The sequence below is a fragment of the Festucalex cinctus genome, chromosome 19 (genome assembly GCF_051991245.1).
Source record: "Festucalex cinctus isolate MCC-2025b chromosome 19, RoL_Fcin_1.0, whole genome shotgun sequence".
Taxonomy (NCBI): domain Eukaryota; kingdom Metazoa; phylum Chordata; class Actinopteri; order Syngnathiformes; family Syngnathidae; genus Festucalex; species Festucalex cinctus.
The window spans coordinates 4,399,609-4,424,636 of NC_135429.1; the positions used below are offsets into that span (position 1 = coordinate 4,399,609).

The following is a 25,028-nucleotide window of genomic DNA, read 5'->3' on the forward strand; positions in this document are numbered from 1 at the left end:
AACGATTATGACTGATTCATTCTGAATGTGAGTGAAGAAAACGACCCATGAGTCTAAAATCAATAGCAGTGACCGTCACACTTAAGCAAGGCCTCGGCTGGAAAACAAAAAGGAAGCAAACATACTTATATAATTTATGCTCATCCATCTTTTTTTGTGCTCTTTCTGTCATGGCTTGACAGTGACAACAGTGTGATTAAATGCACGTTGCTATAGCTAACTGCATTAGGTCTAAAGTTTGCGATAATATTAGCGATAATGTCGAAGAAAACATTACCGTTGAGGTCAGAGGTAACATTGACACTAACATTAGAAGTAAAGTTGGACGACAACTTCAGAATCTAATGCTGGGTGCTAATTTTTGCGGGCAACTTTGGAAAATAATTTTGGAGCAACATTGGAAGTTGATCTTCATTAACACTAACATATGTAACGTTTGAATATAATTTTACAGTTAACATCAGAATTAACTTTGAAATGTAAGGTTGGATGTTAAAATTACTGGCAAAGTTGGAAGATAAATTTGAAATCTAACATTGGGTTCTAATGTCAGAAGCCAGTGTTGGACTTCATTAGCGCTAAAGTTTGAGGCAATGTTGGAGCTAACATGCTGGAAGCTAATGTTTAAGCTAACAGAGGTCACATTAGCAATCTAGGTAGCAAGCTGTCTTTGGAATCTAACTCAAAATTGGCGAGCAACATTGGACTAACTAATGTTGGAAACTAAAATTGATGCTAACATCAGAAGCTATTGTTGGCCTTCTTTAGCTCTCACGTTGGAGGTAACTTCTGAAGAGAAAGGAAGCATTGCAGAGAAATGTCCAGATTGGTGTTGGCAGTGGTGGAAGTTAAAAAGACAATAAATGGCTCATCATAGGAAAGTAGTAATTAGTCGTTTTTAGGTTTGTGAAATGGCAACATACATACACACGATAGAAATCAAAGAAACTGTAAGCCATTTATTTTTTCCGGTACTGTTGTAAAAGAGGCCTAAGTTTGAAATGGTACTTGAGTGTTTTTGTGTCATAGTTATGGTATATTTAGGATTTAAACTGTTAATACAGGTAATATAGAGCCACACAGCTCATTCAACACGTCAGCTAAATCAATCTGTTGAGCTTTTTTTGTTTTTTCTCAGTGGAAGCATTAGTGCGAGCGAGATGGGCAATTAGTCCCTTCAGAATTTGAGTGACAAGTCCAAATCAATCTGAGACGCGGTCATGCGTGAGCAAGGCTGAGAAAAGGAGGAATAAAGTAAAAAGGGAAGTTAGGTAATGCTCTTCCACAGGAAATGGAGTTAGTTGGGGCGGATTGACTCTGGTTTGCAATACAGTAAACAGATAAAGGTCACCACAGAAGAGGAGGAAGGAGTGAGGATGATGGTGGGTGGAGGCTGTTCAAGACGAAAGGGAGGGTTTGACTATGCGAGCGAACAAGGAATTCCCCCGCCCCTGCTTCCCCGGATAAAATGCAGTGTGTGTGAAAGAGAGTGAGAGCGAGTAGGAAGACTTGCCCGGGCAAACTGCAAAGTGCTCGTCCATGTTTTACTTCAGCCACTGCTGCTGTTTCAATGTGTTTAGCCTGATAGCCGCCTTGCGTGGATGCATGTCATGTGAGTACAACGTCTTATGTAACACCGTGTTGTGTTATCAAAGTGTCAATGAGTCACATTCATTACTACGCCAATTCATCAATAGCCGCTTAAACCTTAGCCAGAAATGAAGACGAGGCAGCTCGCAGCAATTCTTCTTCCAAGTTTGAGGTGAGAGGTTTGGTGGGGGAAGGCCTGCAGGCCATGCAAGATTTTATCCAAGTGTTATTGCCGAATGCTATTTGTCTGTGAGGAAGAGAGCAATTTACTGGGAGAAAGACTACGAATCACGCATCTTGAACGTTTCCATGTACCTCAAATTAAATGTTTCCAATCTTTACTGAACTAAGAACATTATACAGTCGAACAAGTCTCATGGCGCAGCACCAAATAAAATTGTCACAAAAAGTATATGTATTGAAGTGATGAGGATCTCGTCTCAATGGACCCACAAAATTATTGACCATGCGGTGTGTATGTGGGGACTGTGTAGTAGTAGAACACAGCTATTATTTGTTGTACAAATGGCAACAGGTGGATGCATAAGTTGATTTTGCCATCTGCCATCTAGTGCAACAGCATTTAATTGTTCTGCCTATCACTATAGACAGATGAAAAATATACATATTTGGAGTGGATATCTAATTTACAGACCAATCATACATTAAGAAATTGATTGATGAAACTCCTCCAACACTCTTGTGTTATAATTTTCATTCCTGTCTTTCAGCATATTTGGAATAAAACGGCGGCAAGTGAAGAAGTTGCCCGGTCAAGAAACGATGACAGCGAGGGTCCCTGAAAGACATAACTAGAGAGGAAAGAAGAAGGGAGGGGGGGGAACAGAGGAGAAGCAAACGGGATAGAACAACAAGGAGACGGTCTTGTCCAGAGGAAAGCCTTGCTCCATGACAAGATGAAGCCAATCAAAAAGCAGGGCCGGCGCTCCCCCCCCTCCACCCGGGCCAAAGGGGGAAAGCGGCGGGGTGCCAGCGAGGCCCCCGAAGGAGGCGAGAAAAGAGAGACTGATGAAAACCGAGACAGAACCGCGCAAGGCCACGATCACTTTTCTTTCTCATCTCAGTCCGAGTCCTCCGACCCAGTTAGAACCCGGGACTCTTCCGATGGGGAATCACTTGTCATTGACAATGGGAAATTGCTCACATCGTCAGACGATCGATCTGGACATTCGGCGTTGAGTGCTGGGAGCCACAGTGACAGTAATGCCAGCAGCTGCAGCAACAGCAGCACACCAAGCGCCAACAGCAGCCCCAACCCTACATCTAGTCGCAAAACTGCCACCTTTAAGGCCCGCGTTCCCAAGAAGAAGTACACATCTGAACACTGCTCCATTACTACTGACAGTAACCATGGCAACCTTTCATCCAGGACCCCCCCTCCTCATATGAGCGGAGGGCCCCTAAACCAGGGGTCCTCATGTTCAGGTAGTCCCATAAATGTTTCACTCCCTGATGACCACAGTCAAAGTCGGGATCAGATGGCAGACGGCAGAGAACCACGTCAGGACGGTTCCCCCGGACCTCCTATCCTGTCACTGCGAGGGGAAAGGGACAGGCCAGGAGGGACAGAGGTGGTCAGGGATGCGGAGCGAGTGTCGCCCAGTCCTCTGCCCCGCTGCTCCTCCACAGACACGGCCAGTGAGCATTCTGCAGATTTGGAGGTGGTTGCAGATCTTTCCTCACGTCCACCCTGCAGTCTCCCCGAGGCGCTCTCTGACGCCCTGGCCAAGGGACTCAAGAATCAACGAATCCTGGCCCGTCAGCTCCTAAGAAGAAGTGATGAGAATGGAGGAGCTGAAAGACGAAGCGATGGGAAGAGTTTGGAGTTGGTGTTCTGCGCCGGCGTGGTCCGTAGAGTCAACGGTGAACATGGAAGCTTGGAGGTACAACTGAATGGGCAGAAGACACTCTGTCGTTATCCTTATCGACACATAAGCCCCCCAGGGGTTGTTGACATCATCCTCGATGCTCCTCCTCCTGGTGTGCATCCTATTCCACTCGGCACCCGCGTCTGTGTGCCTTTCAGCAACGAGGAAGGCAGCGAGTCCAAGTGGTACCGGGAAGGTGTGGTGACTCAGGTGGATACTCATCCAGCGGTAGCGAATCGCTACCGTGTTCTCTTGTCTGATGAGAAAGCTTCATCTCTGAATGTAGATGAGGATGACAGGGTGGCAGCCAGTGCCACTCAGGCCGTGTGGGTGTCGAGGCAAACACTCCGGCTCCTGGTGCCACCTTGGGACCTGGACTTACCATCAAGAGAGACAGAAGTAGGTGCTCGAGATCATAAAATGGCGCAAGAAGACAGGGATGAAATGGACGTGGAGCAGGAGGTGTGTCGTCTCAGCCGTGGGATGACACCAGTTGTCGGGTCCTTGTTGGGGAGAGTGTACCCTTGCATGGTTCCTGTCTCCACCACACCAGGACACAGCATTACCACTCCAGTCACACCGGCCTCAGTCCTCAGCCTGGCTCCTGGTCGGGAGTGGGACGGTGAAAAAGATCTTGGAAGAGAGAGGGACCTTCAGAGAAAGCAAGAACGAGAAAGGGAGTGTATTGTAAAGCAACAGCAGCAACATCATTCATACATGCCACTCACCCCCGAGGAAGATATGGAGGTATCCCGCTTCAACATGGTCCCCATGGGAGCACTTATACCGGGACCCAAACCCATGGCAGTTCCTCAACATCGCCACATTGTCTCAAAGCCTCCACCCGGCTACCTCAATCCACATCTGTCTGTGGTGCAGGGAATTGGAATACCCTCTGGCCACCTTGCCCTAAACCCTCACCCACCTCCCTCCCCGGTCCTGCTTGGTCTGGACCCGGCTGTTGCAGCCGTGGCAGCTAGTACTGCTGTCATTTCCACGGCACACCTCCCGCCCCTGCCCCCTATCTCCTCTAGCATGTCCTCCTCCAGAGTGGAGAAAGCATCAGGAGGCGGCTCCTCCAGTGGAGGTTGCGGTTCTGGGTCCGGTTCCACTTCCTCCTCATCCTCACGTTCGCGCACCCCACTGACAGCTGCCCAGCAGAAGTACAAGAAGGGAGACGTGGTGTGCACGCCAACGGGTATCCGCAAGAAGTTCAACGGGAAGCAGTGGAGGAGGCTGTGTTCCCGCGAGGGATGTTCAAAAGAATCCCAGCGCCGAGGATACTGCTCCAGGCATCTCTCCATGAGGACCAAAGAGATGGAAGCCAGCGGGGGGATCCGGGAGCGAGGAGGGGCCAGCAGCACGGGGACCCTGACTCCATCTGATCTGCGACTGAGCGGCGGCCGAACGAGCTCAGAGTTTGACTGGGATGAGACTTCTCGGGAAAGCAGCGAGGCCAGCAGCCGGGGAGGAGACTCCCGCCCCCGTCTGGTGCTGCCCTCCCTGCTGCCTCAGGACCTTTCTCGCTTTGACTTTGACGAATGTGAAGCAGCAACCATGCTAGTTTCCTTAGGGGGTTCCCGTTCGGGCACGCCGTCATACTCTCCAATCTCCAACCAGTCCCCCTTCTCCCCTACGCCATCGCCGTCTCCCTCGCCACACTTTTTTCGCCCGGCAAACTTTAGCCCCATCACCGCCCCCTCCTCGCTGCGTCATCGCCATCTGAGTGGCACAAAATTGGGCACTCTGGGCGCAGAACGGGAACGGCACCTCTCAGGCATTGTGCCCACTTGTCAGACCAACCTCACCTTTACGGTGCCCATGAGTCCCAGCAAGAGGAAGTTGGACAGCCACCCGCCTCCTCCACTGCCAGTGGTCCAGGACTACCAGACCAAACTGGAGCAACAGCAAATGTTGGCTGTGGGGGGAGGTGTCTTGGGGGATCTGAACCTCGGGCCCGCTGCCTTCAGGGTCCTTTCGCCCCAGAGTCAACCAACAACTCCTTCCTCACTTACTTTCCCACGGCCACGTAGCGCCACCAGCCGGCCCCCATCCTCTGCCGCTTCCACACCCCCACCCATGCTGGTCTCTCCCACGCCGCCCTCCCCGCTACCCCAGGAACCTTCTCCGCGTCGCATCGTGCCCCTACGAGATTCTCCGGTTATCGTCCGCAACCCCGACGTCCCCTTGGCCAAGTTCTCTGACGGCCCCCTCACAAGACGAGAGAGGAGCCGATCCAGGGAGTTGAGCCAGGTCCAACACGCAGTCCCTCCCGGCCTTCAGGCACCTGTTCCCATAAACGGAGCCACAACCAATGGCGCCGTTCTCCTGCGCAACCCTGCATCTGCCCTAGTCCTGGTCACGTCCAGCTCGGTAAGAAAACACAATTTCTTCTTTTTTGTTCTGATAACTTGAATTCATTCAACCAAGCAGTACTTATTGGCTTGGTTTTGTGTTTCCATTGTCAAAGGGTATTAAATTATGTACCTTGACTGACATTGACTGGTGATGACCAGTCCATTGTTTGTTAATAAGAGCACTGACATTGACTGGCAATAAATCTATTGTGTGTCTATATGTGGCCTGACTTTGATTGGCTGGTGACCAATCAAGGGTGTGCCCCACATCTCATCCAAAGTTTCCACTTCCACTGCCCAGTCCCTCACCCCAGCTTCAGCAGGCCACGCCGCCCTCTCCAGTTCCTCCGCCGCCAGTTCAACGTCGACCACTGCAGGCCCCATCCTGTCCTCATCAGGATCCGGGGGCAGGGAGAGAAAGCCTGAGGGGCACCAGGAGGCCACCAGTGTGGTCTTGCCACAGCCGGTAGCGTGTCACCCAACACCCACAGCTCTCTTGCCACTTATTCTGCCCGCCGAATCTTCGCACCCTGTACCCCGCAAGCAAATCATCATGGGACGTCCCGGAACAGGTAAAGAATTCTCTTGCTCACCGTAGACATATACACATAGACGCCTCATTGAATGTCGAGAAGGTACCAGTCCAGTGAGAAGGGTTTGTGTCAGTAGTGTCACAGGGAGAATATTCTAGTTCCCAGAGAATCTTCTAGTCCATGAGAAGGTTCCGGTCCCCCGTGAGGGTTCAAGTCCATAGAGAAGGTCTCAAGTCCCCAAGATTATGGTTTGTGTCACTAAAGAATGAACTTTCCTAGTCTATGTTCCAAGATAAATTTCTATTCCCAGAGATTGTTCTAGTGAAGTCCCAAGAAAAGGTAGTAGTCCCCAGCGAATGTTCTAGCCTTGAGCGAAATTTGTACTCCAGAGAGTGTGCTCTTGTATCAAGAAGAGGTTGTAGTCCAGAGATGATGTACTTTTCCCCGGAGACGTTTGCAGTCTTGAGAGAAGGGTCTTGTCCAGAGAGTCCCTAGAAGTTTTCAGTCCCCAGAGAAGATTCTAGTACTAATAGAAGTTTGTATTCCGCATTTTCTGTCTGCTTTTCTGCTTTTCTTATTGTTTGACTTTTCAATGGCTTCGCTTCAGTCTCATTTTGAAACGAGTGGGTGTCTTTTGTTCTCATGTGTATGCATTTTGGCAACATGTGATTCTTTGGAGGCACATTGTGTGAGATAAGTAAAGGGAGGTGTTAATCACATACTGTCCAACTGTTGCCATGACAATCCTCCTCACGTCCACTATGGCCAAATGCAGACATTATAACTTCGAGGAGGAATATGATCTCCCATCTCCCATGCGGAAAAGCATTTGAAAATGATTTTAAAGTGGATAAAAATTAGGACAGAGCTACAATAAAGCTTGGTTGAATTTCCGTGGTTCTCTTTATGGTAGAAATTATCCTTAAAATGATCATCATTGAGGGAAAATTATGTTTGGTTTAGATGATAATTTAACTTTGTAAAACTATCATGATAATATTTTTACGTATCTTTACTACAAAAGTAGGTTATGAGAGGATGAGTAAAACTACAAACTGTTGAATTATTTGTACTGGTCACGCCACCCTTGCTGCTTATTACTAACAATTATGACATTTGCCTTGTATCGTTTGCATGTGTGCTGCCATGCATAGTTTGTGTGTGTGCCAGGGGTGTTGCCCTTTATACCCGCGTGTGTGCGTGTAAGAGATAAGGAGTGTGAGTGAAACTCTCAAAGGGTGAAAATATTGACATGTCTAGACATGCAGCGCGGAGTGCAACTAGGACGTTCACGCATGCACGCACGCGCGCGCACACGATCCGAGAGGGCACTGAGTGTGTCTGATCGCTAAAAAAAGGAGCTGCGGTGGTCTACGGCTGGCGTGTTGTCATGGTTACGCGTTGGAAGAATTAGTGCACTAGCTGATTAGCCCAGCGCTAACGCCCTCGCACACATCCTTCGCACGGCCGCCAGCCACCTGCCTTTGTAGCGTAGCGTCGCCTCCGCTGTGCCATTAAAAAAAAAAAAAAAAAAGAAAGATATGCGCTACAGGAGACCCTCATTTATGATGTTAACTGTAGAAATGACACTAAAAATGAAAGAGAATTAAACCTTGCAATTGTATAAAAGCCAAAATGTTCAACCCAACTCATTTGGTGTAAATTAATTTAATGCTAACATAGTGAGCCTTCTGCAGGTTCACCATCAGAAACCCTGTTGCAACTTTTACTTCCTCAAGATAGTCAAGTTTGATTGTCGTCACTGTTGTGATGCAACCATATCATTGGCGGCAAGCCTGAGCAAAAACGCTAACTTAGCATTAGCAGGTGGTTTACGAGCAACACAAGTTAGCTGAGGCTAATAATAACAGTTAAATGTCTTGAAGACCACCCAACTGGGTAGCGTGGCTAGAAAAGAAAATGTCAAGAGTCCCCCCCCCATTTTTCTTTTCTGGGTCAACCCATCCCCCGTTGCTGAAAATTTCACTTCCATTTTGTGTGCAGGCTCAAACCATGTTTGCTATAAAATATTGCATTGGCGCCATCTAGTGGCATCTTGCTCCCAAGTAACTGTTGAACTAATGGGAAAAGATCAATTTTGTCTGGCCATAGCCTTGTTTAAGACAAAAAGCACTTTGCTGCCCTCTTATGGCATTTGTAGGCGATTACGACCCTTTTTGATTGGCTGTGAATTGGTCATAAACAAACGGATGTTATGATAATGGTAAAACGTGGTCGGTTATTACACTGATTTCCTCTCCTTCTTGCTCTTAATTACGCTGCATCTTCTCCAGTAGAGCTCAGTGCTGCCGGCCTGTTTGTGGCACATCGTGGTACTACACCGAAGGAATTCAGACTTGCCAGTATGCTAAAAACCCAAACCAAAAGGATCGCTTTAAGTATCCGCAATGAACTGCGGTACAACGCGTGTTCACTGTATACATATAAAAACAAACAGGAGGCGGCGGAGGCCCCCCGCGGCTGAGATTCCTCCTCAATCTAAATATAGAGCAGCCGCATTGGCATCAGCAGGAAGTGAGGCGGGTGGCGGTGAGGCGGCGGGTGGCGGCAGGAGTTGACGACTCAGCAGCGGCGCAAGTTCACCTCAATGTGTTAGCTCGTACTACTAAACCTTTGTATCGGAAAACCATTGTTTTGCTTTAACACCACATAATGGTGTCAGACTCTGGGATTCATTTTGGTCATCAACAACTGGGAATTTCTCATAAGAGCTGGACAACTTCCTTAAAAACACAGCAAAAGTGCCATTGAAATATTAATAATATTACTTTTCTAGATAAGTCTTTTTTTCTCTGTTTTTGTCGTAATGTTACAAAAATAAAATCATGTTTGGGAAAAACTGTAATCTCATGAAAATACAGTTGGAATCTTTGTTTACTTTTTTTTTTTTTTTTTTTTTTTTTAACTGAGAATTTTTCTAAACATTTGTATTTGTCCGCCCTTGTCCAACCGCACACCAGTTTGGACCAATGTGGAGCCTCGCTCTGTGCCAGTGTTCCCTTGGCACTCGCTCGTCCCTTTCCTGGAGCCCAGCCAATCGGGAGCGGCCGTCCAGCCCGCCATCGACGGCCAGCAACTCGTCAATCAAAGCCAAGGTACCAAAAAGAGAAACCGTTCATATCATTTAGCAGAATTATGCTGTATTTTTGTCAGTAAAAAGTAGTAAGTCACGAGAGTAAAGCTATTGGTGTTTTTTTCCCAAGTAAATTCCTAATAAATTAGGACAATTGTGTATTAATATTTTTTTAAATTTCTAAGAATTAGGACAAAATTACAATTTGTATTGTTGCAATGTTTCAGAGCCTCGTTGCGGCGTGGCCCTGGTGGGCGACGGGCGACCCCTCGAGCTGGAGAGGGCGTCGCCGTCACGTCCGCCCCCGACCAATAACAATAACGCCCCCGCGGAGAGGGGTGGGGCCGACAGCGAGACTGAGAGTGACACCGACGACCCGTGAGTACAAGCTTAAAAAGAACGCTTTGCCACAAAGAAGAGTAGTGCTTGCGTCTTAACTTGTTTGTTAGCAAATTCGAGACGGTTTTGCTGTTTCTTCAGGGGTGCAGCAATTAATTATTACAATTATTGCTATTGCCACGACATTTCTGAATGAAATGTAAACATACAAAAAGACATTATCAAAATATTGCAAAACATTTTATTCTGAATGCAAATCATCCATCGTCAACCCTATGTAGGTTTTTAACATGACAAATTTTATAGCAGAAATGTTTTGTTTTTTCCTATTAACGTTTTTCTTAATGCTGTTGAATTGTGAGGTTAAACTTGTACATTTCAAGAAAAAAATTCACCATATTGCGGAGAACAAAGCTGTATTTTTCAGAGTGGTCATCTACTGTTGGGGGGAAAAAAAAAAAAATCCTGACTTTTTATTATTTTTATTTTTATTTTTAAATATTACCATATTAAAGGAGTAGTCTTTCGAGAAAGAAACTAAAGTTGTAATAATTTTTTAAGAAAAGAAGTCATAACATTATGAGAGTAAAGATATAGTTTTTACACAAAATAACTAATATTTTTTGAGGGAAAACAGTCACTGTACAGTATTTCGAGCAAAGGTTTAAAAAAAAAAAAGGGGGGGGGGGGTTGTTGTTTTTTTTTCGGACCGGAAGTTTGAAAAAAAAAAGGCATAATTTTATACGTATTTTTAAAGTTGGAACTTACGAGGATACAGTGATAGTGGTGTATAAAATAATGTCTCGTTGTGAAATGGTACTTTGATTTATGTGAGCACTCCATGGAAGCACCACTTGTTCTTCCTCTCAAGGATGCCCCTCTTACACACACACACACACACTCACGCACACACTTGTTGTGTTGTGAAATCTGCCTCCTCAGAGTGGGACTAAAATGGCGCGATGCCGTCCTCTCGCGTGTGTGTGTGCTTGTGCGTGTACACACGCGCTGCTCGCTGGCTGCGCTCTTCATCACGTCTGATTCTGTTTTTGCTCTTTCACGCTGACTCAGACAGGCTGTCTGGTTTGTAGCGTGCTCTTTTTTTTTTTTTTTTTGTCAAAGAAATATTTCAGGGTCGCTGCGCTAACAAAAGGCCGCCGTCGCCGACTAAAAGGAGAGCTTCTTCCTCCTCCTCCTCCTCCTCCTCCTCCTCCTCCTCCTCCCCCGTCGTCTGACTTTGGACGGACTACAAAGTCAACATGTTTGTCTAACCATAGCATTTTTAGCATGCGGTTCGACGGGACAGCTCAGGTGTCGTTCGCGTGTTGACTCAGTCACTTGCGCTGAGGTGTTGCCATGGCTACAGACGTTATATCACCCGGCCACTTCATTAGGTACACAGGCTAATGAGGGCCATTGCAGCAGATGTGTAGAAAAGGAGGATTTTTATACAGATAACAAAGCTCTGTTTTGATTGAGGGATCTCTAATGTAATGGGCGGCGGGTGCAACAAGTGTTATAACAAACATAGGCTACGGATATAATGGTTTTTTTCTTTCCAGAAAATATCATCTTATTATGACAAAAAGAGCAGGGCATACCACAATAAATTTGCAATATTATGAAAATAAAGCAGTATTTCTATCAGTCTTATTCTTCCAAAATGTTTTATTATGCATAAAAAGTCAGAATGTTACAAGAAATATGCTGTTTTCTCTTCCCAAAAAGTGGTAATCCTACAATAATAAAATTATATATGGTATTTTAAGTCTTGTTTGTTTATTTATTTTGAGAAAATGTTTTCATTTTTTTTAAGAAAATGACAGCAAATGATAAGAAAACAATTGCATTTTTTTAATAAAAAATGAGAATGTAGTTTACTGGTAATATATTTTCAAAAACATAATTCTAAATATTACAAAAATGAAAAGAATGTTTTTGGGGGGGGGTTTGAGAAAAAAGACTGAAGAACTTATCTTAAAGTCATTTTTTGTTGTTGTTTTTTTTTAACTAACGTACAATTATGAGAATAACCTCATTCTCTAAAATAAAGATGGATCTTTCAATAATTTCAATATTTTTTTTAGCGGAAACGTGTAATTTCTGAAAATTAACTTGAATTGTTTTGCCCCCCCCAAATTTTTTTTTTAACAACTTTAACTTTTTACTTTTATTTTTCAAGAGTTTATTATTATTATTATTATTATTATTATTATTGTTATTGTTATTGTTATTGTTATTATTGTTGTTATTGTTGTTATTATTATTGTTATTATGAGAAGAACTTTCTTTTTTTTTAACAAAATGCATTATGTTTCTTGTGTATACAAGGAAAAAAACATTTTAGGAATAACAAGTTTAAAGTCATATTTTTGTCGTCAAAGTGAGGTTTTTCCTTCAAAAAAGATCAAACTCTTGGCGCTATTATGAATCATGCAAATGTTTTGTTTCTTCCCACTGCAGCTTCTCCCCCGGCGTGGCTGCCAACGACGCATCGCCCTCGCGTGGCCCCGCCAAGAGACGCACGCAGTCCCTCAGCGCCCTCCCTAAGGATGCAGACAGGAAGGTGAGTCCGTCGTCATGACCACAAAATTCACACCAAACCCATTATACAGTTGGTAGAAAAAAAAAATCATCAATTTTTATCCCCCTCAAGATGCTTCTATTTTGTCCCTTGGTGTTGCTGTTAACTGAAAGTGATGTCATGGTGCCCTCGGGCTCGCATTGCTCACCTTGGCACTTTGATGTCAATTTAAGTCGACACCAGAGGGCAGTAAAATTGATGAAAATGGATGGATTAATAATCTTTGATATCTCAATCTTCTTTTTGCATATTTATTTATTTTAAAAAAAGTTTGTCACTTTAACATTATGCACAGTTTTTGAACATTTAATTTTCTGATTCTTTTCCACACCACGAGAGGGAGACCATGTGCCACTATTTCCCTAGATATATCTGCGTTATTGTTTATCTAATTGAATTAGGAACTGGATAAAAATATGGAATTTTGGAGGATGAAGGGACCTAAATATCCTTCTTAACATCCCCTTCATTCACCAGAGGGAGAAAGACCACATCCGCCGGCCCATGAACGCCTTCATGATCTTCAGCAAGCGCCACCGGGCCCTGGTCCACCAGCGGCACCCCAACCAGGACAACCGAACCGTCAGCAAGATCCTGGGAGAGTGGTGGTACGCACTGGGCCCCAACGAGAAGCAGCAGTACCACGACTTAGCCTTCCAGGTCGGGATGCGGGCTAAACGATTTAACTGCATTACATCACCGGATTATTTTTAGCACTAGTAGTGTTTGAACTTCACCTTTTGCTTGTATGTGATTTGGCCTTTAAAAAAATAAAAATTAAAATACTGCAGCGAGAATGAGGATCTGTTCTTAACCTTAAATCCTCCTTGCCAAATGTCAGTTTTGTCAGGATATGCACACTCACGTTTTTAGCATATTAACAATGGCTGGACTGGATTTGTGACAAATCGAATGTTGCCTTCATGGCAGGTGAAGGAAGCCCACTTCCGAGCCCATCCCGACTGGAAGTGGTGCAACAAGGACCGCAGGAAGTCGCTGTCTGACGGCCGTGGGGGCCCCAAAGAGGCGCGGGAGAGGAGCATGTCCGAAACCATAGGTGGGGTTGTTGTTTGTAATGGTGATGAAAGTGAAACCACGTAAATGTATAATCACGAGGGGTATAACGGTAACTGTGATGTGGTGTTATATTTTTTTCCCATAGGATTATACCTCCTGCAGGCTTTATAATACTACTCAACTACAATACTCACAGTGACATTCTTTATCCTCTTCGAAAAACGACCATTGCTGTGCCGTACAGCATCACATACGTATATTAGTATATACATATTTATAGTGTGTTTCATAGACATGGTAATTCAATGTGCTTCACAAGTACATTTTAGAGTGTTAAATACCGAAAAGTAAAGAAATTTTAAAAAAAGTACAATTTTTTTTAATCAATTAATCACAGGACTTCATTAGTTAACTCACGATTAATCACAAATTTTATGTCTGTTCTAAATGTACAATAAAATGTACAATTTTCTCTTAAGTTTTTATTCTCTTGTTAACAAAGTGGGGAAAAAAATGTTTAATAGAAATATGGCAGCATCTTTTAATCATTGATACGGTAATTTATATGAACATATTTTATATATTTTATGACCATAATAATTCATAAAATTGACTTAAAATTAAAAAGATTTACTGTAAAAAAAAAAACATGTATGATATTGATTTGTGTTGAGAAATATTTCTGCCACTAGATGGCATAATTGCCTTTGTAAGACGGTTGTGACAACTTAGTGCATTTTTCTTTTCATATCAAGAGCTATTTAATCTTTAACATGAAGTAAACGTGTGAAATTATGCGCTATTACGCATTATTATCCAATTTATTACTGCTAAGTTTTGACATGGATGTGTCTCCTGCGTTGCGACTGGAAGTCACCCCAGTACAGGCTTTCCAAGTAAGGGGTGGTCATTAATATGCGTTTAAAAAAAAAAATGTGGCGTGAAAGGAACTTGAAATCAACTCAAACTTGATGCACTCATTTTGACACCCCTAAAAATTACTAAAAGAGCGTACAGTGCAATAGTTATGTCACGGGTGGAAAAGTCTTCTTCATTTGTGTCTACCTCACTTATTGCGTACTTAATCATGATGCACAAATTGTTTCATTATTTACATTCAATTTAATGTTTCTACTGTACATTTTCATTTACATAGAGTACTGTTTGAACATGGTCACAAAACGAATGTAGGCACCACTGTATGAATATTACATGATCAGAGCATCCGCATGAGCCACCTTTTTTTTTTTTTTTTCGTTTTTCCTTCTCCCCAGACCCGCATTTGGAGTCTCAGGCGCTGGAGGGCAAGTTGCTGGGCTCGCCGTGGACCAGCGGAGGCGAGCGCCAAGCGGGGGGGCCGTTGGGCGGCCAGCACCCCCGTCCCAGAGCTTTTTCCCACAGTGCCGTTCACAGCCTGGAGCGCCACGCAGACGGCGAGAAGGTGGGAGACGCTCGCGTCTGCTAGCGACGCACTCGTGTTGCGATTATCTCCCCGCCGGAACAAAAGCGTGAATGCAGGCGATGTAAACAGCACGAGTGTGTGCGCCCACAGCCGCCATGTGTCCTTCGCGCCCGCTAAAACGGAGTCTTTGTGTGATCTTGAAACATCTTTGTGCTTTTCAATGCCTTTGAAGTGCGCTAGACAGCGAACCACACGGGAGTGAGCGAGCGAGCTCGTCTCGGAGGCAATGAGTTCACGCTGCTGCTAGCAACTCTGCTGCAGTGTCAACCAGCCCAGAATAAATCAGACACCGTTCAAAAAAAAAAAAAAAAATGGGATTAATAAGTTAAAAAAGTTGTGGCATCTATATATCCATTACACTCATTTCATGGTGTCATTGTACACTATCTGAAGAATAGAAAGAGTTGAAACACTGATCATGCACACTAATCATACTAAAATAAAATTAAATCAATTACTCTTTTACATATAAAAATACAGAAATTATGAATTACATTAACATACTCTATGTACACAATTAAAATCTTCGATTTGCTCATTTTATTAAAAAAATACAATGGCGCCTTGAATAAATAATTATTCAAGAAATAATAGCAATGATCATTTTTTCTTTACTGATAATGTAAAAATAAATATTTCCTATTGGAAAAATGCCCCCTATGGTAATGATATTTGTATTCACATCTCTCTAGGAGCTGTAAAATAGGCTGTAAGATAGTCAAATCTTATTTCTTTTTGGTCAGGACGGCTCCGTTTTTTTCCGCAACCGGCCGCTGCCGCCGTCCTCCCATCATCAGGGCGGCGCTAACGAGGATGTCAACAGTGACGAGGAGCGTATGGTCATCTGCGAGGAAGAGGGGGATGACGATGTCATGGGTGAGTGGTCCTCCAAATTCCCATTAAATTATGGTCATAATTTGTCTATTTAAAAAAAAATGCTTTTAAAGTTAAACCAATCCAATATTCATTCAATATATAAGTTAATCCAAAATTCATACAAATAAAAACTTTCAAATTTACTGAATTGATGGAGTTTAACCGCCTTAAAATAATGTATAAAGCCCATCATGACATTATACCAACTAACATCACTGTATAATTAAACATTTAGTTGTTCAACCAAACCAAAGTTGAAGCTTGTTGCTAACATGTAATAGGAGATGGCATCGATGTGCTAAGAGAAATTGGCAGTGATGTTGCAACTCGCTGTGTGTCTTCAGAGGACTCGTGTCCCGAAGGCTCCATTGACCTCAAGTGTAAGGAGAGAGTGACGGACAGCGACGAAGACGAGCCCGATTGCCAGGTACGAGACGTATCGCTGTCCAGCTTTATTTGAAAAATACTTTCAAAACAAATAAAAATGCTTTCCAAGTGTTTAAACTGAAAATTTCTATCGCAAATTGATGAATCGAATGAAGTAGGGCTCGGTGATCAACCACTTTTTTATCGGACTTCTCCCACCCCTAGACTTGACTTTACTAATCCAAATCCACGATTAATTGCTAACATTGTGTTTTTGGCTTCTCATCTTCCAATTTAAATCTTCAACTCGTGACCAGTCATGTTATTGTTGACTTCAGAAAAATCTTTAGTCGGTTAAACAATTTTATTATTTTTTGAAAGATTTTATTTTATTTTTTACCATATTAAGAAGATATCTTCATTGAAACATCATCGATTAATAAACGCAGTCATCCATATTTTTCAGCACAGTACAGAAATGGGAAGTTTTCCAAAAGGAAGCACAATTTTCACATTATTTTTTTTCTTTTATTTCCATGGAAGTTGATGTGATTCACATAGTGAGAAAATAAAACTATTTCAAAGCTTGTTTCCTATCAATAGATAAAAAAAAAAAAAAAGAATCCCAGAAGGTGGAAAACCAAAAACTTGTTTTGAATAATATCATTGTCATTTGCATTTTATATATGGGAAGAGGGAAAATGAAAGATTAAAATTATGACATTTTAATTGAAGTCGTCGAGCCCAAGCATGAAGCTTGTATTATACATTCAAGCTTTATGCAGACGTCGTCGAGAAAAAGTCATGTCCCGGATATCATAATCCACTTTTTCTTTTGATCTCCGTCTTTTTCCTTCGCCTCCAGCCTGGCTTCCAGCCGTTGGCTCGCTCCTCCCCCTCGCTTCTCGACGAGTGTGCGAGGAAGAAGAAGACGGGCGTTGACACGGAGGAGAAGGACATCAAGGGGAGCTCTGTTGGAGGAGAAGGCGGGGGGATGCTCTCCCTGCCCGTAGGGGGCTCCGCACCCAGCGCCCAGGCTGCCGTTCGTCCCGTCGAGGGCGCCGTCGCCCTCGACTCCCCGCTGCAAGAGAAGAAAGCCGCCGTCCTGATTGAAGGGAAGCAGCTGCCAATCGCCGCAGGGGGTGGGTACCTGTCCTCCGCCTCTTCTGGTCCCGGCTTCACTTTCGGGGCCTCCGTGCTGCCCGCCCAGCCGCCGCCTCTTGCTGTAATCAGACCCACAGCCACCACGTCGCCCGTCTCGCCAACCCCCACTACCTGTCCCAAATACATCCTGCCGACCCCCCAGAGCCACTCCCCACCTGAGATCACCTGCCAGCAAATGGGCTCGGTGGCCATTGACGCCCCCACGTCGGCCAATGGCCCGCCGCACCCTGGGCCGGGAGTGACAGCAGCCACAGGAAGCAGAGGTGAGATCCCGTTAACCTTGCAAAGTAAAATTATATATGTATATGACTGTGCCGCCCACCTGTGCCTGAGTCACTCCAACTACCCACCCGCCCCCGACCTCTGTATCAGTGACACCCGCCCTCCTGTTGCTTCAGTATGGCCTCCATTCATGTCTTTCTTTCTCTCTCTTTCCTTTATCAGTTCAAGCTCAACTGCATAGTAAGATGCTGGTTCCCATGGCGACAGTCCGAGCTGGGTCCACGCCCCCTCATGCTCCCGTCTCCTTGCTGGCACCGCCTCTCCCTGTGCAAAATGGCCCCTCCGCTGGAAATAAGGTAGATGGCAAGACCGCAACGCAACCCACTTGACAAATAAACACAAAAATGTTTAGTGTCGATTTACATTGGCTTTACAAAGTAAATGTAAATATTTAAAAAAAATAAATGTGTAAATACTTCTCATTTGATTATTTCTAATTATAGTGTTCTTTCGTTTTCTGCTGGGGTTAGGTTCCAAAAAATAGCCGCAATAAATGAAATCTGCGAAGTAGTTAAACTTTGTTTTACATTTATTATACATGTTTTAAGGCTCTAAAACCCCTCAGCACACAGTTCATACACTTTTCTCATCGAGGTATTTACATTTTCTCACATTTCTCTCTTGTTTAAACATTCTCAATGTTCAAACCTTCATAAATTTTATAAAATTGATAATTACTGTAAAAAAAAAAAAAAAAAAAAAAAAAAAATGCATGCGAAAACTGCACTAAAAAAAATCCACGATACAGCGAGGCCGCAAAAAGTGCATTATAACATGTGAACACTGTAATCAGTTCAATTCTCATTTTTTAATAAGATAAATGAATACATACATTTCAATGAACAAATTTGAGCATAATTATGCAGCAAACATTACAGAACTAATTTGTGTGAAAAGTGGAGAAGAAAAACGGCATTTAAAAAATCATACATTTCCTGACATGATAAGATTGTTAAACTTACGACATATACTACGTCACATATTAGATACATATACATTCATATAGGTACATCATATATTTTTTGTATCCGGTGTCGTCATGGTTCTTGTGGTGTAACTGTTGCGGTAAACCTTGCCATGTTAATGCCTTGTCCTGCACAGATCATCCAGATTGCTCCCATGCCAGTGGTCCAAAGCAACGTTCACCATGGAAGCGCCTTTCCTGTTTCCATGGCGACAGTGATGGCTCCCGGAGCCCCGCCCCCGCAGACCCTCCTCCTGACCACGCCGCCCACCAGGTGGAGATTACCTGAGTGTCTTTATTTTGCTAACAATGAAAATCTGCGAGTAATTGACTGAAATGTGTTGACTCTGTACTGTAATTGCCAATAGATGCCACAAGATGGCAGCGAAAATAGATCTAAATGAAGATACTTAACTCGCAGCACCAGATGGCGCCAAACCAATGCTGTCATTGCTTCTGTGTTAACGCTTGAAGCTTGCTTGGAGATTTTACTCTTCTTCTTGTTAATTACGCTGCTTCCATTAAAGCTCAGTGCTGCCCAAAAATGTTGTGGCACAACATGGTACTGCACTCATTGCGCATAACTCTAAATTTGTAATTGTCTCTATACTCTAAATGTTTTTTGCTGTTTGGCGCCCGCAGGATCACCTACGTCCAGTCCAGTCCGGGCGTTACCACGACGACTCCCCAACAAGCCCAGGTGCCACCGCCGTTGCCGGGCACTGCCTATCTCTCGTCTCCTCTGACCACATTAGGCTTTGCCGCCATCGCGCCAGCCGGGCACCCTCTGCTGGCCCCGGCTCCCAGCCTGACTGGTCAGAACCACAATGCTAAGACCACCTCCACCTCTGCCGCCACCGCTGCTCGGCAGGTAAAGACCAGCAAGTTGAAAAGGTCGAATGTATGTGTAAAATATGTAAAATTGTTTATGTCAATTTGAGCACTAGGTGGTGAAAGCAGACTCCCAAAAAAGAGGCCAAGCAGTTTATTGCCGCTCCCAACGAGAATACATGTGTCAAATCGAAGCAAAAAGTCTGCTAGTTTTTGGTGTTGTTGTTGTTGTTGTTATTGTTGTTCTATCTTTATTTGGAACATTTCTGTTAGAAGATAAGCGCCACATTTGATAAATGGTAAATAGTCTGAACTTAGCTAGCACTTTCTATACCAAAGACATTAACACATACTCCACACAAAACTGGAACACAGCTTGCAGTTTTGGGTTCATTAAGTGTCTTTCCCCATCAATCAAGTCTGCTAGTTTAATGCTAACACAATGCAAAGCGCCTTAGATTGGTGGATGAAATGAGCATAGACATAGGGTATGTCACATATAGAAAGACAATGTATACTCACATGAATGTGTTCTTAATCCTTGGGAAAGAACGACTAATTAGTGCACTTTACCAAGAAATCTGTATGTTTTGTATCATACTACCCCCTGGTGACCAAGGCAAATATAGTTATGTGTGATTTTTTTTTTTTTTTTTTTTTTTTTTTTTTTTTTTTTTTTAATGCTTAAACGGGGAATCCTGCATCTCAGGTTCTTACCACCATCTACCCCGCCGGGCCCACCGCCCCGCTGGTCGCCGTGACGACGGCCTCGCCCGCCACCGACTCTCTCGACGCGGCAAAGCCCTCCGCCGCGACGGAGGTGGAGATGAAGAACGAGCTCACCGAGCCGGCCGTCAAGGAGGAAGCAGATCACGACGTCAAAGAGATCAGAGGTAAAATTAGCGCTCGAGTCGTCTAGTTGTGGCGGCGGACTGTCAAGCGGGGAAATCTTCCACCTCTTGCAGAAAAACAAGACGACGACGTTGGCCATTTGATCAAGGAGGAAAATGTGAAGATCGAGGAGGATGAAGAGCATGAGGAGAAGATGAAGGAAAGCAGTCGTGAGAAACAAGGAAGAGAGATGGAGAAAGAGGAAGAGGTCATATGTAAAAATATTAGTTTGAATACTTGCAATTTTTCCAGTGCTGTTATTTTATTTATTTATTTTTTGCTTTTTTTTTTCAACTTTGTCACTTTTGAAAAATGCAGATAAAGTTGTATTTATATACAGTCAATAGTTGTTTTTTTATTTATTTATTTATTTATTTATTTATTTATTTATGTAAATTTACCATAGGGATCCTTCCCAAAGGGATCAATAAAGTCAAGTCTAAGTCTAATTTCAAACAAAGAGAAGTAATTAGTTTCCTGATTAGATTTCTTGATCACTTTTCTTAAATCAATCTATTATCGGCCATATAATTCTACAAAATGGTCGATGCCGATATTCCTCAAAATGCTGAGTATCGGCGCCAATAATCGGCCCAGACAATAATCAGTCTATCCCTAATATATATATATATATATATATATATATATATATATATATATATATATATATATATATATATATATATATATATATGTTTGCTGCATTTTTATTTTTTTTATTTTTTTTATTTTTTTTATTTTTTTACTTAAGTGTACACACCATGGCTCAAAAAAAATGTCTTTTTTTCTTCATCACAGGCTGGAGCTCATTCTTCTCCTCCACCTCCTCCTCCACCATCTTCAGGTTTGGATCCGCCCCCGGCTCCACTCGCCGAAAAAGAGCCGGCGGCGTCCTCCAAGAGGATCAAGTTCCGACCTCCGCCGCTCAAAAAGACGCCCGATTCTCACGACAAGTGAGTGCGGACCGAAGCGGGAGCCGTCTCACGGAAGACATTACGCTCACTTCACTGGCTTTTTTTTTCCGCGCAGGCTTTTGTCGGAGACGTACTTTGAGGAGCGTTTTGCCGAGCTCCCCGAGTTTAACCCGGCGGAGGTGCTGCCCTCGCCCACCTTGCAGAGTCTGGCCACGTCCCCTCGAGCCATCCTGGGCAGCTACCGCAAGAAGAGGCGCAACTCCACCGGTAACTGAAATTCATGGCGACATTTTTACCCTCCCAACGTTTCACTCCTCACATTGCTTTCATTTCAAATCATTCTCCTTCCGTCGCTCCATCAAGAACTGGATCCGGCCGCCGAGGACCCGAGCTCGCCGAGGAGGAAGACCCGCCGCCTGTCCAGCTGCAGTTCGGAGCCCAACACTCCCAAAAGCGCCGCCAAGTGCGAGGGCGACATCTTCACCTTTGACAGAGCAGGTGGGACCGCGGTGGCGGACGGCAGCCAATCGCAGGTCAGGGCTCTCTTTCCGTTGGGTGTCCTCACTCCCGCCGTTGACCCGGCAGGCTTGGAGGGAGAGGATCTCCTCGGAGACCTGGACCGGGTGCCCTTCTCGTCCCTGCGGCGAACTCTGGACCAGCGGCGGGCACTCGTCATGCAGCTCTTTCAGGAACATGGCTTCTTCCCCTCAGGTCAGTCAATACTCAAGACAAAAGAAACTAGTGGTGCAACGGATCACAAAAGTCTTGGATTGGATTGTTTTTCAGATCAGCAAAAAATAAAAAATAATATAACCTTGACTTCATTAATTTTGTAACGCGCTTTTTCCATTATTGTTTTTTTTTTTTTTAATCAATTCAAAATGTCTAATATAGCCATATAGGATTTAGTGTCTTCATTTATTTTGTAAAACATCTTTTGCCGTTAACTCATTTACTCCCAAAAAACGTATAAATACATTCTATTTTAAATGTTTAAGTGTCACAAAGACGTATTTATACGTTTATACGTCTTCCCGCCTCCTCCTCACAGCGCAGGCCACGGCGGCTTTCCAGGCCCGCTACGCCGACACCTTTCCCACCAAGGTGTGCCTGCAGTTGAAAATCCGCGAAGTCCGCCAGAAGATCATGCAGGGCGCCGGCGGCTACTCGAGTGAGGCCGGCAGTCCCGCCGCCGCCTTCAACCCGCCGCCGCCGAGGGAGGACGGCGTAGGAGCGGCGGAACCGCCGCAAGATGGAGGAGCCCAAAAGTGAAGGTTTCTACCAAGTGAAGAAGTTTTTGGATGCAGGCGCTTAATCTTAATCTTGACCTGGGCAGGGAAATAGTGGAATGTGGTCTCATTGCGACAATATTGAAAAATGCAGGGAGTCCTTGAGTTAAGCCGCACTCGACCAAAGGCGTTTCGACTTTACAAAGGTTGCGCCTGATCTGCCATTTTGGCTCCTCGTCTGCCATATTGTGGGATTATCTTTGGCTTTTTCGCCCTCTCCTTTTTTTTTTCCCCTCCATATCATGACCCCAAAGAAGAAACCTACATCTTCTGTCAATGTCGGTCCAGCCAAAAGAAAATCAATTACCATGGCAAACGAAGCTAGACATAAAAAAAATCGCAGAAAAGCGAGACACCGACGAACATTGGCAAAGACTTGGCCTTCAGTAGTGTTAATTTTATCCGCCATTTTTTAATTTAGTCTCAGTTTTAGTCCAGTTTCAATCATGCTTGTTAGTTTTTATCACAGTTAGTCAACCTCATCCTGTTTTTATTTAGTCCATTTTTAGTCGACTATAAATCGAGCATTTCAGTCTTTATTTTAGTCCAAGACAACATTATTTCATTCATCTAATTTAAGTCAACAAAAACTGTAAACATTTTTGTCTAGTTTTAGTCAGGACAATCATTTAAGACCTGTATTTTTTTTTTTTGACAGAAGATAAAGTTTAACATTTCAGATCAAAAACTATTTCACATGAAATTTTCTCTCATCTTTTTGATGGAAGAACAACTTGACACACAATGACAGTATATCAACAATTGTGCTACTATCGCTCCATGCTATCAGCTAGTAAATTAGTTAGCGGTTAGATTAACATTATTGTTGGAACTTTATAGCCGTTGGATTAATGTTACATTATAACCATAATTTCCTTTTTCTTTTATTTATTTATTTTTTTACTTTTCACCATGAATCCACCTCCTGTCTGTGCCATGTGTTTGTGCATGTTGCACTCGCTAGCTGCAGATTTGAAAGGGGGCGTGTCACTGTGTCACAGTGACAGATTAGCAGAGACAAGATTTTACAAAATCAAAATTTTCGTTTGGTTTTTATGCATGAACTAAAATGTCCATAAATTTTAGTCCAGTTTTTATTGAGAAGGACATTTTCATCTCGTCTTCATTCGTTGACGAAAATGCAAACTGATTTAGTCCCAGTTTTTGTTTATTAATGGGGGGTTTCTGTCTAGTCTAGTCTAGTTTTAGTCCGGTGAAAATTGTGCGTTGACGAAATTATAAAAATTGACTTTAATGGGGAAATTCGACTTTATTGCTAAATTCGGGTTACATCGCTAGCATAGGAATGGAACTCCGACGTAACACGAGGACTCCCTCTATACTCGATATTGACTGGAGAGAGAGAAAAAAAAAAAAGCGCTACTTCCTACGCCCAGGTCTGCCCTCAGCACATTTGTACAGTAGTTTGTAGTCGGGACACGAGCTCTGTGGTACACACACATACATTTGACACACATAGCTGTATATGTATACATACATATATATGTATATGTGTGTTTACATATACACACACACACACCATGGTGCAGATGGAATCTTCAACATGATGCTGACACACACTTAGCAAGTCAGACTGTTACTCTTGGATGGCAGCCGCCACCCAGCAACACACACACACACACACACACACACACACACGCACATATGAAAAAAAAAAAAAAAAAAAAAAAAAAAAGGCACTTTGTCACTTGTTATTGTGCAAATGCAGTTCAGCTGTTGCCAGCCAGCCCTCAGTTGCCATTGACTTGACCTCGTCGTCCGTCCACTCCTCAGCACGGTGGGCCCCCGGACGAAAAAAAAACAAACAAAAAAAACACAACCCCGACGACCTCCACTGATATTCCACGGCCCCTCGATGCTGCACACACGCAAAAAGTACACCCCAACACACTTTAACACATGCAGTCAGTGCGGCGTGCGCGCACACACACAAATGCCGCCCCGCCGCCGTGACCAAGCCATGGGCGACCCCCCCCCCCTGCGCACAGTTTAGTCAGCAACCGTGAGGGCAAAAAAAAAAAAGAACGATCTGGCCGCGATTTCGTTGTGACCAACCTTTTGCACCTTCCGTCGTCATGTTTGACAGACAGAAACTGGACGCTGGATGGAAGGTTGACACCCCCTCCCAAAAAATAAAAAAAAAAAAAATTCATATGCAAAGCAGCAACAAGATGTCAGGCCCGACGACGGAGAGAAGAAAGAAAACGGAAGCGTGGCTTGTTGTTTCTTTTCCAGCATAAAGTCAAGAAAATCACAAAAAAAAACAAAACAAAAAACAGACGTTGGACTTCGAATGGGGGGGATTTTATCTGTCCCCGCACCCCAATCTTGATTTTAAATGTACTAGCATGGTGGGGGGGGAGGTGTGATCTCCCCCCGCCCACCTCTCTCGTGGTGTCTCTTTGTAAAAAATGTTGAAATCAGGTGTTTGCACAATCCGTGCGGCCCGTCTCGTGTGAGAGCGCCGCAAGTTAAATCAGGAAAGTATTGTTTTTAGAGATTGTTTTAGTCGAGCGGACGGATCAAGTCTGCCTTGTTCCACGTGTTATCAATCACCTTTGACCC

At 43.9% G+C, this 25,028-nt stretch overlaps 1 protein-coding gene across 5 annotated transcripts in view; it reads left to right on the forward strand.

The window, feature by feature from the left end:
* Positions 1-24,094, forward strand: part of cica (capicua transcriptional repressor a) — a 30,355-nt gene extending 6,261 nt beyond the window's left edge. The window contains exons 2-22 of one of the 5 annotated variants that reach the window (XM_077507840.1): positions 2,322-5,852; positions 6,093-6,408; positions 9,351-9,485; positions 9,691-9,841; positions 12,266-12,368; positions 12,864-13,046; positions 13,317-13,443; positions 14,678-14,844; positions 15,609-15,741; positions 16,086-16,168; positions 16,973-17,534; positions 17,716-17,849; positions 18,655-18,791; positions 19,160-19,388; positions 20,058-20,241; positions 20,314-20,447; positions 21,038-21,192; positions 21,269-21,420; positions 21,517-21,651; positions 21,739-21,864; positions 22,205-24,094. In XM_077507840.1, the coding sequence (XP_077363966.1) occupies positions 2,508-5,852; positions 6,093-6,408; positions 9,351-9,485; positions 9,691-9,841; positions 12,266-12,368; positions 12,864-13,046; positions 13,317-13,443; positions 14,678-14,844; positions 15,609-15,741; positions 16,086-16,168; positions 16,973-17,534; positions 17,716-17,849; positions 18,655-18,791; positions 19,160-19,388; positions 20,058-20,241; positions 20,314-20,447; positions 21,038-21,192; positions 21,269-21,420; positions 21,517-21,651; positions 21,739-21,864; positions 22,205-22,425 (6,912 nt within the window). In that variant the 5' untranslated portion in view covers positions 2,322-2,507 and the 3' untranslated portion in view covers positions 22,426-24,094. Of the gene's footprint in view, positions 1-1,486; positions 1,613-2,321; positions 5,853-6,092; positions 6,409-9,350; positions 9,486-9,690; positions 9,842-12,265; positions 12,369-12,863; positions 13,047-13,316; positions 13,444-14,677; positions 14,845-15,608; positions 15,742-16,085; positions 16,169-16,972; positions 17,535-17,715; positions 17,850-18,654; positions 18,792-19,159; positions 19,389-20,057; positions 20,242-20,313; positions 20,448-21,037; positions 21,193-21,268; positions 21,421-21,516; positions 21,865-22,204 lie in introns of those variants that run through there. The other 4 variants (XM_077507841.1, XM_077507838.1, XM_077507837.1 and 1 more) reach the window with 4 other exon arrangements.
* Positions 24,095-25,028: the final 934 nt, after the last annotated feature.